The sequence below is a fragment of the Lagenorhynchus albirostris genome, chromosome 15 (genome assembly GCF_949774975.1).
Source record: "Lagenorhynchus albirostris chromosome 15, mLagAlb1.1, whole genome shotgun sequence".
Lineage (NCBI taxonomy): Eukaryota > Metazoa > Chordata > Mammalia > Artiodactyla > Delphinidae > Lagenorhynchus > Lagenorhynchus albirostris.
The window spans coordinates 82,643,319-82,657,248 of NC_083109.1; the positions used below are offsets into that span (position 1 = coordinate 82,643,319).

Sequence of the window (13,930 nt, forward strand, 5' to 3'; positions counted from 1 at the left end):
AGCAAGAGTAACTGCCTGACACTGCCTGGTGCTGCAGTAAAAATAAGTGCAACGTTTAACTTACAGGCGACTCTCAAAAGATATCAAGCAGAACACAGGAATAAATTAGATTCTTTGGAGAAATCTCAAGCTGAATTGAAGAAGATCAGAAGGAAAAGTCAAGGAGGACGAAATGCACTCAAATATGAACACAAGGAGATGGAGGTGAACTTTTCAGCACTATTTTACTTTATTTTGGGGTTGATGATTTGTACAGTTAACGGGGAAGCGTGCTCACCTCAGTCAGTCTATACTTCATCCGTCACTGTTCTGCTGTTGAAAGTTAAAAATAAGCATTTCGACTTGGTAGGAGCTGAAGGCCGCAGAGTTGCCCGGAGTTAAGTTAATAATTAGTCAAGAGCATTGGCATTTTCTCCCAACTCAGGGAGGGTCAGGGACTCCCCAGTATAAGCATTACTATCTCCATTTTACAGATGGGGAAAGTGAGGGTTAGGTTAAGTCACATGGTTGGCACTTGGAACTGGGATTTGTACTTGAACTTTCTGGTTCTGAACTTTTTGGTCCCACGATTTTCCAGTAAAACATAATCATATCCCTGGATTACAAAGTAATATTTTGTGCAAATTACCCAGTGGAATGTAAGGCCTTTGGCAACTTCTCTCCAAGCATGAGTCAGGGATCTCAATGAGAATTTGCCATCTGCTCAGATCAGGTTACAAGTACGTCGTTTTGTCTAATGTTTATCTGCATTTAGCACTTACTCCATTATCAAAATAAACCAAGCATAAAGATGGGAGAAGATAAGTGTCAGGCTGTGTAGCTATTTGATTCCTCATGTCATACTTGTATAATTACTATTTATTTTCCTAGTATGTAGAAACCATCACTTCTCGCCAGAATGAAATCCAGAAATTTATTGCAGATGGTTGCAAAGAAGCTCTACTTGAAGAGAAAAGGCGCTTCTGCTTCCTAGTTGACAAACACTGCAGCTTCGCAAATCACATTCATCAGTATCACTTACAGGTGGGTGTGGTGGCAAATTGCGTAGTGAGGACTAATTTTATTCATATTTAAATGCCCTTGAAATGCTTCACCTTCCATACGTGCCCAAATATAAAGCGAAAGGCTTATTTTGCCAGGGAGAAGATTACAAGGAAATAAATTTTTTATAATAGTTATTTATTTATCTGGCTGCATTGAGTCTTAGTTGCGGCACACGGGATATCTTAGCTGTGGCATGCGGGATCTTTCATCGCAGTGCGCGGGCTCTAGAACACGTGGGTTTAGTTGTCCCATGGTATGTGGGATTTTAGTTCCCTGACCAGAGATTGAACCCACGTCCCCTGCAATGGAAGGTGGATTCCTAATCACTGGACCACCAGGGAAGTTCCCCAAGGAAATAATTTTTGACCAACTTGAATGTGTAAACTTTTAGAAATGTAGATGAAATGGTCAAATGCTTGTTTATAATGTTTAATTTAGTAACACATTCATACTTATTGAATAACTGAGAAATGGCACTTTTTTCCTTTTCTCACCCATGAGTCAGCTTTTCTCAGACTCTTTCTGATGCATCTTCAACATCAGTGTCTTCCCCAGAACCACGGGGTGAGTCCCAGCAGGCCCCAGGTCCAGCCCACCTGGGTGGCCTGAGATGCTCACCTTGGAGGTCCATGTAGATGGTGTTGCTGGAAATTCTATCCCAGGCCACAGACCCCATTCACAGCCTCAGGACAGCTGGTCGGGGCTCCTTTTTCACTCCTCCTCAGGTTGTGTGTCTGTTCAAGGTCGCATCAGCTGCGTGACTGGATTTATCCCTCTCCTTCAGCGCATGCAGTTGTGAGGTTATATTTCCAGGAATCATTACAAACCGTGTGTTAAATTTCCTTTCCTCTCTTTTTTTGTTTTTTTAAATTATGAATTCTATTGGGCTTATGTAAGCATCCAGAACTAGCATTGACTGAAGTCAAATATTCATTGTTATTCATAATAAAGTAATTTAGAGAGCACTCCATGATATGAGAAGCTTTGTAAGAGCTTGAATATAGTGCAACTTCCTCTTTTCAGGGGGAAAGAAAACTTGGACTTGTATGTATGCATATATCACAGGTTACATATTCCATAAAGTTTTTGCAACTTTAAGGAATATTCAGCTACCAAATCTAAATACCTAAGGTCTCAGGTTGTTACAGGAAAGAAAAATATGCTGCATTAGATGATCGCTTTTGTCACCAGTGCATACGTACTAATGTTTCCATGGTGACACTGTCCTATTGGGGCAGGGTCGTGGGCCGGAGGGGCACAGAAGCAACCTTGAAGCTCTCTGTGGTGACACCACCCCCCAGCAATGGGGTCCTTGCTGTGTCGTGAGGCAGCATGGCCTATTTCCAGAGAGCTCTAGTTGGTGACAGTCTTTCTTACACTTAACCTTGAGTCCCTATTACGTTTTTTAGTGTGACGCAAGCCAGATCTCCTCCTTTCCCTAGCAGAAGTCTCTTCAAGTCTCTGAAACCGTTTTTGTGCCTTCCCTGATCCCAGTCCTGGATGAAGCAGGCTTAGTAGTTGGTCCGCGGTGTGTCTGCGTCACAGGCAGGGGACAGGGTGGTGTGAGGGGCGGGGCTTAGGATTTACACCAACTCCCCCAGCCCACTTCTGATGGACACAGAGCCTAGATGAAAAACAGTGTGGTTGTTATGAAAATAGTTTCAAAAAAGATCCCCTGCTTCCCTTTTCCAACTAGATTGCCGCCCTGGAAAAAGGGGTTCTCGGAAAGGCTCCGGGGAGTCTGGGAGTCCAGTTGAAGGAAGAGCCAGGCTGTGGGAACCAGGACAGATGCCTTTGCCTCTGGGGCTAAGGGGTCTCGTCGCTGTCCTTCTGCATCTCTCTGTTCTGCAATCCAGCTTTTCTGCAAAGCCCATGGTCTGCCTGCCCCAGAGCCCCAGCCGGCCTGTGGGCGGGGCTTCCCCTCAACACTGCCCCCGACTCTGGAGACCCACCACGCTCTGCTTCTAGTCCCTCTGTCCCCGTAGAGGAACTTCTCAGGGCAGGTCTGATTCACTCCTCTAACACGCCAGTCCGGTTTCCCTGAGGTCCCAGTAGTTGAAACCTCAGGGTCCTGGATCTACCACGGAAGGCTGTGTTAACCAGTTACTTAGCCTCTCAAAGTTCTCAGTTTCCTCATCTGTGAAATGGGGATGAGAATGGTACCTACTTTAGGATTGTGGGGCAGATGCAGTGAATTAACAAGGATGAAGTACTTAGGACAGTGTTCAGTGCACACGAACGTACACACACAAACAGAGTCCACTCTTGGTCCTGTCACTCGGTCAGAGGTGCTTCTTGTGGGAGGAAGACAGTGGGGATTGGCAGTTCTGGGACCGCGGGGAAACATGGGGATTAAGACGGATTGATCCGCCTTCCCTTTTAGTTTTTGAACTTCTTCTGAATCATGTACAGTCCTTGTATTAGTCTTGAACTCTGTATTCACCCTGAGGGAGATGTAAATTCCTTTAGAACAGAAGCCTACATCCTCAGCAAATAAGACACAGCAGATCCCCATAGGTGCTTAAGCTCCTCACTGAATTGAACTCATAGCTCCCACACTTCCAGTAGTAAGCCAGGAATACATTAGTAGTAGTTGTAATTTGTGTCAGTCCTTCCAACAGTACACGTTTCTCTTTGGTTTTGTTTCTTTTGAATTTATAGTCTGCAGAATTGATCAATTCCAAACTGCCTAAGTGGCAAGAAACATGTGGTGATGCCACCAAAGTACCAGAGAAAATCATGAATATGATCGAAGAAATTAAGACCCCAATCTCCACCCCAATGTCTGGAACGCCTCTGCCTTCACCCATGATCGAGAGAAGAAGCATGGTAAGAGCTGGTTGCCTCCTCAAGATTTTGGTTGTGTGTTTGCTAAATAAGATTTCAGCCATATTTGCACGACAGACCAAGGCCTTCTTTGTTAGTGGAAATCACAGGTTCTCCTGTACTACTTCTAGGGCCTGCCTTTCCTTTTATCCCCTTACCTTCAGATTTGAAACTAGATGTGAAAATGTTTCACACTGTGTTAGCACTGTAATCTTTGTTTTGGAGATTTTTTTACTGATTCTGTTTTTAATTGTAATGATTCCAACGTTATAAGTTTATTCCCATTGAAGGAAGCGTAAAGTGTCTTAGAACACAGATTAGCAAAACTCTGGTGCCATTCATCACTACATAAGGCACCTGAGGAAAAAAATAATCACCCCAGTATTCCAGGTAATGAATTCAAGCATTGTAGTTCACTGTTCTTTGAATATGGGCTCTATTATTTTTTCACAAACACGTGAGGAGATTCAAATCCAGCAGGTAGTTTGAACACATGTGTCAGTCCACCCTCCCTGTCCATATAAAGCCCTCTGAAATGACAGCAAAGATATTAATGACCAGCCATCAACCTGCCTAATAGATCCATAACCGCATGGGAAAATAAAGAGCAGGTGCTGTCAATGGACCAGAAACACTGAAGGAGTCTCCAGAGCAAGAAAGGCAAGGTCAGCGTGTGGAGAATGAAAATAGAAGGACATGTCAGCCCCAGGGAAGATGTGCAGGGCAAGGTTCCTGCAGAGTATGGAGCCGTCAGTTCAGAGCCAGTGGATCCAAGAAGCGGGGAAGAAGCTGGGGTGTCCTGAGTGTTGTCGGCTGGGGAGCTGGTTCAGAGTGTCCAGGCTGCTTGGTCCCTCCGCTTGTCCCACCTGTGCTAAATCACAGGCAGCCCGGGCTTTCGTCTGTGAATTGAAACAGCATGTGTGGACCGAAGGGTGGGGCCCACTCCTGGGGGTGTGTCTTGCCTCTTCCCCACGTCGCATGCGATCAGGAGCACAGGGAAAACACAGACTGTCGTGTACAGTAAAAAGAATGGGGACTGCCACCCAGTACAAAGATGGACAGACAACCAGCGGTCACTGAACAGGTGGGGGAAACCAGTGTCATAAAAAGACGCACCAAAGTAAAAACTGGAATGGCGAGTAAAGGGGGCAACAGAGCCAACAGGGCAGAGGAGAAAAGAGATGAAAGACTATTACAACCACAGAGAAGAGTCAGCTGTCTTGGAAATTTAAAAGGATGATTATTTCTAGTTAAAATGGTATGTCTGAGATTCGCTTCAAAATAATCCAGTTGTGGAGGAAGATGGATGGGGCATACAGGAAACGAGAATGTCCGTGGATTGGTAATTGTCGAAGCTAGGTGTTGGGTACATGGAGATTTATTGTGCTGTTTTCTCTACTTTTGTACCTGTTCCAAATTTTTCTAAAATTAAAGTTTTTCATTTCCCCCTCGTCCCCTCCAAAAACACCCCAAAACAAGAGCTGGGCTCCTTAGCAGAATGAATCAGCTTGGGAAATTAAGCCAAAGAACTCTTCCAAAATACAGTGCAAAAACAGGATTTAAAAAAAAAAAAAATCAAAGAGGTTATCAATGTTAGCTGGGTTGAAACGTGGGAGGTACGTCCAGCTGCCGCCTGGGGCCTCACCACCCGCATGTCTAGTGGGGATCTTCCCGCTCAGCGTGTCCAAAACCACATACCTGAGGCTCTCTCACTCTAACCCTGCTTCTCCTCAGTCTTTCCCATCCAGTAAATGGCGACTCCATCCTTCCAGCAGCGCGGACACCGGACATCGACCCTCTCCCTCTCTTAGGCCACGGCTAGCCCGTGGGTACACACTGTTGTTTCCCACCACTTCTACCCCCACCCTGCTCTAACCGAGGTCCAGCAGAGATGACCACGGTAGCCTGGCCTTTAACACAGCAGGCAGGGTGATCCTGGCTGAATGGAAAAGACCAGAACCTCAACAGACGGCAGAATGCTAGCGATAAAGAGAGGATTCTGAAAACTTTCAGGGAGGGCAAAAATAGACTACTCACAAAGAAAAGAGAATCCCACTGATACTGGAAAACAAGATGTTAGAAAGTAATGGAGTAATGCACTCAAAATTCTGTGGAAAAATAATTTTAAATGTAGATGACTTTAGCCAAGCAGCACTTAAAAGGGAGCCTAAAAATCCATATAGACAGGAAGGAGATGAGTGCTTCTCAAGGGGTGGGGAAAATGGGGAGTAACTGCTTTAAAAAAAAAAGAAAGACAAAAATGGAAAAAAGGACATGGTGTTCTTGAAATAATTCAAAAAGGGGCATTGCCCTACAAAAAATATGGGGAAAAAATGGAATTTAAAGCATGTAATGCAAAACAGTCCGGGGATCTGTCTAATGCCATTGCTGTGTCACACTAGTGTTAAACTAATAACGAATTTTTCACAGGTTGGGCGAGATTATGACACCCTTTCTAAATATTCACCAAAGATCCCCTCGGCTCCTTCAGCCAGAGCGTTAACCAGCCCTTTGATTGATATGTTTAATAACCCAGCCACAGTCGCACAGAATTCAGAAAGAAAAAATAATTCAACAGGTAAGATACTTAGTTGGATTTCTTTTAAAGTACCTTTAAAAGTTTTTAAATATTTAGGATAAGTGTGCCTTGAGATAGAGGTAAATACGCATGTATGGTAGCACCCCCTCCACACTGGCTTGGAGGAACTCACACCTTGTGATGGGGTCTAGGTTTATTCTGAAACCATAAGACACGTTGCTTTGACACATGCCAATTCTATATACAGATTGATGTTTACATACAGTGAACATTCCTATTGAAAGGTGTTATATTTTAAAAGAAATGGGATATAACTTACAGAGCCTCACGCTGTGTTACGTATTGGTGGCAATTGGACTAAAATTTCTCTTTTTTTCAATGAAACAAAGTGTAGAAGTTCACATGACAAAATTAATGGTTATCAGTCTTACCAGTAAGCTTCGTTTAAATTATAATCAGTGTTTTCATCGTCTCTAACAGAGCACTTCATGGTTTCTGGGGGCTTAGGTTCTAACTGCTTACATTTCTTAACCCGGTTGACTCTATTTCAGTAGATTGGGACCAGTTATTGTTTGCAGGCATTTCAGGTGGCTTTGGTTAGGCTCCACTCTGCCTACACAGAGTCTTTGGCACCCAGGACCTCAAGACTGTCGTGGCGCCAGACCCGTCTCTTTTGGGGGGACTCACGGGCCCCTTGGGTGTGAAGTCGTGGCAGTCACACAGTGTGTTGCTCGCGAGAGCCCACGGGCTGTCTAGCGCATGCAGCTCTTGGGGAAGAGATGGGATTTTCAGAATGTCAGCTGGAAAGATGATACTCTGTAGCCATTTGCCTTTGAAGAACTATAAGTTATATATAATATAAAGTTAAAATATACAGTGCTGTGTGCTGCCCAATCATTCAAATGATTCTTTGGTTCTTATTGGTAAAAGCTAAATGAAAATCATTGAATTCAATACAGCCGAGGTAATTAGACTATGCGGCATGTTGAAGAGATAGCAAAGTTTACATTGTACTTATTAAGAATTTGCGAGAATGATGCAGAAAGAGATTTTGCATTATTTTATAGTAAATAGTGGGCTAGCAAAATTTGAGTGGAAAAAAAATATGGGAAAAAATTTTTCCATTCCAATTTTGGGGTGGCGGCGGGTAGTGCCGGTAGATATCAGCCTGCATTGAGCTGAGACATGACGGAGTGCAGCGTTAGGCCGTGGAGCCAGGCCGCCCGCATCTGGTTCCGTCTGGTTCCTGCTTCTGCCACGGGCACCTAGGGGGAGGGGTCAATACACGTGACTCACCCTCACTACATCCCTGCCACACTCGCAGGTGAGCAGCCATGGCAGCAAGAACGTCTACATTTCCAGTTTCTCTTTTTTGTGGCACAGGCCTTGTGATTTGTTCTGGGGGAGTGCGGCGAGGAAAGCAGTGGGCCACTTGGTGGTGGAGAACTTTGCCTCTTTAAGAGCCGTCCTGATTGAATCAGTGCAGATGAAGCTTGGCTACACTACTTTATCCTCTCGGTCTGGAAAAGAGCCTTTAGCCACAGGGATCCTCCTCTGAGAGGCCTCGGGCCATGGCTCTGCTGCTGTCCCTTGCTGTCCCTGTCCATCCAGACATGGGTGGAGGTGTGGAAATATAATCCGATTGGTGTCTCAGTGGAATGAGTGTGCTGGAGAGATGGGGGCGGGTGGTTTCTTGGGCTTGGCTCCTTTGAACTTGCCTGATCATCCTTCCTTGAAAAGCCATCACTGCTCGGTTCATTTTTGACAGGTTCTTCAGATGACCCCAGTTTACAGCGATCGGTTTCTGTTGCCACTGGACTGAACAGGGTAAAAAAGCAGAAAGTGAAAACCATCTTTCCGCACACGGCCGGCGCAAACCAGACCTTACTTAGCTTCGCGCAGGGAGATGTCATCACGCTGCTCATCTCTGAGGAGAAGGACGGCTGGCTGTATGGAGAGCATGAGGACACCAAAGTGTAGGTCTCGGGAGGGGCCTCCGCACGGGGTCCAGTGGTCCCACGCCTAGAGGGCTGCTGTCTCTCCTCGTAGCAGGTCTTCCTTGTGGGCAGATTAGCATTTTCACCACAGTTAGGTTCATAGTTTAGTGACAGTTACAGTTAACTGCAGTTGTTCTATTCCCAGTCATTCCCCAACTGTTCTCTGTGTGTGTGTGCGTATATAGATGAATTTGATGCGTAAGTAAATAGGAGTCACTTCTGAAAGTAGTTTTAAATGTTTTTTTCACGTGACTTCAGATTTCTCAAGATATACTTTGTTAAGATTTAGCATGTGAATAGTTTAAATGCCAGTGTCATCATTTCAACTGGACGTGCATAAGCTTTACAGGAAGTAGGTTAAATCAGGTTTCTGTGTAGATTATTCAGGTATTAAGTAAAACCAATATGGAAACCAAAGACAAAAAGGGAATCCAAATAAGAGTAATTCTGTATATGAGAGACTGCGATGAGAGTGGCCCGGCCGGCCCCTGCACCGTGACCGAGCCGTTCCGGCCCCTGCGCTGTGACTGAGAGTTCCTGGGTGTGTTTATGCTTTGCTTGTCTGCTGGGAGCATCCCAGCAAGGTCTTTTTCTCCCCACTCTTCACCTGCAGGAGGGGTTGGTTCCCATCGTCATACACAAAGTTGCTGGAGGAAAACGAGAAGGAGACCGTGAGCGTGCCCGGACCAAGGTAGGACCTGCCTGTGGCTCAGATGGCCCAGGGGCAGAAAACGCACCTCGACCTCGTGTTCTCAGGCGTGTCGGAATTAATCTGGATGTGTAGCAGAGCCCACGGGGAAGCTGCAGATGGTGTGGAGTAGTGGGGGGTTGTGGGGGATTGCTGCTCTGTGATTGCTTCCTTCCTGACTTCTGTTGCCCACGCGCTTCACTGACCATCTGCTGGAAAGAGACGCGCCCCAGAACCCCCCTTTAGCCTCAGAAGCAGTCTTCCCACCTCCTACTGCAGCTGAATCCAAGGCCCTTGTGCTCTGTCTTGGTCTTACTCGGCAGCCTTTAACACTGATGAACACTTTATCTGGAATGTTCTCTTGACCTTGCACTCTATTTTCCCTCCACCTCACCACCCATCCATCTTCAGTACCCTTTCAGATCTCTCCTCTGCCTTGTGCTTAGACATAGGTGTCCTCGGGATCTGCCCTCAGTCCCTTTTTCCTTTTCGGTGCTTCCTGGGCCACCGTGTCTGCCCCCTAAGCTTGAATTACATCAACGGGCTTCACTCAGCACCTCTGTGCCAACACCACCCCGTCACGTCTGTATCCCATCCAGATAATGATCATTATCACCATCACTTAGGAACTGTCCAAAGTGCCTTACACTGACCAGGTCATTGAATCGTCATACAACCTTGTGAGATAGGTCCCTGCTTGAAAATTGAGAAGATGGGGGCACGGAAAGGTGTAATAACTTGCTCAGGAAGCTGGAAGTGGTGGACCCAAGACTAGACTAACCCAGGCAGGTCTCTCCCAGCCAAGACGTGAATGTTTGTATGTGGTGTGGGTCCTCAGAAACATGTCCAAACTGAACGTGGCATCGTCTTGACCACAAACCACCTTGGCCACGGTGTTTCCCATGTCAGAGCAACCGTCCTGACCCATCCCGCTGTCCCCAGCAGACCGCGGATGCCGCACCTGATGCCCCCCCCAAGTCCTTCCATTATACTTGCTCCGAGCCATCTGTGTGTTTCTGTCCCTTGCAGAATAGCTCAGCTGCCAGTGGCCAAGGAATGAAACTAAATATATATATATATATATATATATATATGTTTTTTTTGTTTTTTTTTTTTTGGCGGTACACGGGTCTCTCACTGTTGTGGCCTCTCCCGTTGCGGAGCACAGGCTCCAGACACGCAGACTCAGCGGCCATGGCTCATGGGCCCAGCTGCTCTGTGGCATGTGGGATCTTCCCGGACCGGGGCATGAACCCATGTCCCCCACATCGGCAGGCGGACTCCCAACCACTGCGCCACCAGGGACACCCCTAAATATCTTTAGGATGTTAAAATGCTGAGATTTTTTAGTCCGCAGTGCTCGATGCTTTTGCTTAAGGCATTTGCTGTATTTTCTTATTGAACTCCTTGAATTAAGAGCCAGCCCCTAATTGAGCCAGTTTTCCTCTCCTTTTCTTTTGTCATGTCTTTTAAAGGATTTCTTTTGAGTGTACATTTATAAGTCAGCAGAAACACTGCAGTGTCATATACAGTGTGTGTGTGTGGGGGGTAATCTCCTCCTCCCTCACCGTATTAGATTATTAATCCACCGCAGTTCTGGCCATAGGAGATTGGGGATGTTTGGGGTGCAGGGGCCAGGTCTCATCTAACTTGTATCCTCTGGTTCTTGTTCGCTAGCTCGGTATCAGTACGGAGCGTGAGCACGATGAACTTATCTGAGAAAAGCAGCGTCGTCATCCCCCCACCGGATTACTTAGAATGTTCGTCCATGGGGGCAGCTGCAGAAAAGAAAGGAGCGGTTTTCCAAAACGCTTCTACCTTTAAAGCACCAGTGTCCAAACCAGAAACCACGTCTCCTGTGAGTAAGGCCCAGTGTACCACGATCCTGAACAGCAGGCTCTGGTGACGTGGGGTGCTTTTCCCTCCACACAGGAAGGTGCTGACCCCCAGGTGGGGTGGAGACTCCCTCCCAGGGCCTGCAGATTCCCCTGCCACACAGCCTTTCAGCTTCCTTACCTTCAGTCCCCCTTTTGTTTTTAGTTTATCTGTAAATGACAGTTTACACACAGTAGGCCCATCGTTTGCCAGACTGTATCAAGTTTTAAGCTCTCCTTGCTTTTGTTCATGGCTGCAGTCCTTTAGACCTGTAGTGACCTTTTTCTGCATTTTCTTCAGTTTTCATATTGTTTTCTGAAGGAAGACTTAAGGTTGAACATAGTGATCTGATCATTACACCTTCAGAAAGTGTGCTGTGTAAACCCTGTGTGTACGTTATCTGTAATCCTAAACAAGCGGGTAAGAGGCACAGAGGCTGTGAGTCACTTCGTCTGTTCCTCTGACAACTCTGCCTTCTGGGCCAGGCCCCGGTGTGGGCTCTGGAGACGCAAAGATAAACAAGACCAGCCCCTGGCTCTGCTGGAACTTAGGTTCTAGTGATAAGAAGCAGACGATGAGAAGTTAACACAAATATCAATGCTAGAAGCTACATGGAGGAATGTAGCAAGGTGAGGTGATGAGGGATCGGGTGACCTCTTGGATGGAGGTCAGGGTTTGGGTGTTCTGGGAAGCTGACTCTGAGAGCGAGTGCGGGTGCTGATGAGAGCCGCCCGGGCCCCGTATGGAAGGGAGAGGCTGGCCCGGAGCCTCCACTGCCCCCGCCGAGACCTCTGGGCTGGGACGGCCCTTGGAGCTGCCTGGATTTGGGGCAGCATCTGGGGGCCGGGGTCTTAGCCAGAGCGATTTCCGAGGAGCGCTGCCAGCCGAGGGCCATCTCCCCACAGCCAGAATCAGTCCCAGTCCTGAAGGGGATCTGGGCAGCACATGACAGAGCCTGCAACGGAGCATTTCTCTGGGGGGTGACATCTGAGACCCAGGGGTCAAGGGGAGGAGCTTCCCAGATAGAAGGAGCAGAAAGTTTAAAAGTCCTGAGGGTGGTGGACTCGGCACCCTCAGGGAGCAGAGGACGGAGGTGAGGATTCCAGGGTGGCGGAGCCTCCAGAGGGGTTCTCATCTTTTTTTAAATTTTATTTTCAGTGTAGATTATACAGTAGAGAAAGGGGGAAAGGATGGAGGAAAGGGGCTGACTGAGAAGGAAGAAGAGCACACGGGGAGGAGCCGGCTGGCCGGGGCAGGGATGCGGGTCCACTGTGCCGACGGGAAGGCCGAGGGCCGGTGCCCGGGTGCAGCTGGGAGGACAGACTCGAGGGCTGTGTTGGGGGACGTCTGTCAGTGCCGAAGGACGGCTCACCAGCGGACGGGGCAGGCAGGGAGGTGCTGAACAAGTTCAAAAGAAGAGAATTGGTGCCAGAGGTGTTTTGCAGAGTGAGAAAGTGAGCGTGCTCCGGAGAGGAGTGGGATACGAGCCGTCGGTGCAGTAAGCCTGGGCCGATGTTTCTGCTTGTTTTCCGTTACCCTTCGTTATCGTGTGCTCCTTCCTGTGGTGCGTGCAGAAGCCATGCCTCCCATGGGGTGTGTTGTCACCCCTAGTGGGGGCCTCTGTTCAGCTCTGAGCGGGGCGGGGGCGGGGTCGCTTACAGGAGATGGGAGTGCTCCCAACGATGGGCCCATCGTTGCTACAGTGCGAGCGCAGGTGTCGGGGACCGTGCTGGCCCCCTCACAGGCCGAAGCACGTGTTTTGGTCCAGGAAATGCACTGTTCTGAAATCTCATTCAAAAATGCCTTTGGCTTCTCCTCTTAAATAAGCATGCTGCATGATTGTTTGCAGATCACCCCAGCTAACTCCAAAAATTATTTTCAGAAGAAAATGGAGCTTTTCCATTTTGTTAGCAGTAGATGTCAAAACTGGACAAACTGCTTGGGAAGGGCACATGTGAAATGCTATTTTATTAAAGGCCCCAGTATATTTTAAAACAGTATTCAAACTCTTTGGAAATGATCTTAAGGCATTTCTGAAAGCATAACAATTCCTTTTGCTGGGGAAAAAGAAACTTTGCAATTTGCACGTCACAAAGCTCAGAATCCAGGCACATGAGGCCCGTTGTTCAGGTGGGACCTGTCCCTCTGTAGTGCCTTCTCCTGGCTTTGATTTGCAACTTTTTCTTATGGAAAAATTCGAACATAAAAATGGACAGAATAATCTAATGACCTGGTCCCCCAGGTTAGCTTCAACAATTCATTTATAAATCTTGTTTCATCTCTCCCCCACCCACTCCAAGATCAATTTGAAGCTAACGACCGACAACATTTCATCTGTAAATATATTAAAGATCCTCTTTTTTTCTCTCACATGACCACAATGCCAATTATCATATCTTTTAAAATTGACAATAATTCCTGAATATCATCACCTGGTCACTTCAAATTTCTGATTGTCTCATTAAAAATTTCTTGACAGTACAGTTGTTCGAATCTGGACCCAGGCTAGCTCCCTACATTGTAATTGGTGGTTCAGTCTCGTGATGAGTCTTTCCATATCTAGAGGTCTCCCCTGTCTCTTTTTCCTTGTAATCTCTCTGTAGAAAACCCAGGTTACTGGTCCTGGAGGGTGTCCCCAGTCTGGATTTTTGCTGGTTGCATGCACATGGTGTCCTTTACTGAGTTCCCCTTTGTTCTGTATTTCCCGCCTTGATCAGAGTCTGTTGTTGTTTTGTTAGTTTGCCTGTTTTGTTTCGTAGAGCATTTCATCAGCGGTGGTGGTGGATATAGGCGTCTGCTTGTTTCCTTCCGTGATGTCAGCAGCCATTGATAATGACCGCCCGGCTCCATGGATGTAGGTTGTACAGGCAGGCCTCAGAGATGTTGCAGGTTTGGTTCCAGACCATCTCGACAACGCAAGTCACAGGAACTTTTCCGTTTCCCAGTGCATATAAAAGTTAT

At 47.0% G+C, this 13,930-nt stretch overlaps 1 protein-coding gene across 7 annotated transcripts in view; it reads left to right on the forward strand.

Moving 5' to 3' along the window:
- The window catches only part of BAIAP2L1 (BAR/IMD domain containing adaptor protein 2 like 1), an 89,478-nt gene that overhangs the window by 61,286 nt on the left and 14,262 nt on the right, over positions 1–13,930 (forward strand). For all 7 annotated transcript variants that reach the window (XM_060123764.1, XM_060123766.1, XM_060123768.1 and 4 more), the window contains 7 exons: positions 67–204; positions 871–1,023; positions 3,706–3,873; positions 6,301–6,448; positions 8,178–8,385; positions 9,020–9,097; positions 10,772–10,952. In XM_060123764.1, the coding sequence (XP_059979747.1) occupies positions 67–204; positions 871–1,023; positions 3,706–3,873; positions 6,301–6,448; positions 8,178–8,385; positions 9,020–9,097; positions 10,772–10,952 (1,074 nt within the window). The remainder of the gene's footprint in view (positions 1–66; positions 205–870; positions 1,024–3,705; positions 3,874–6,300; positions 6,449–8,177; positions 8,386–9,019; positions 9,098–10,771; positions 10,953–13,930) is intronic.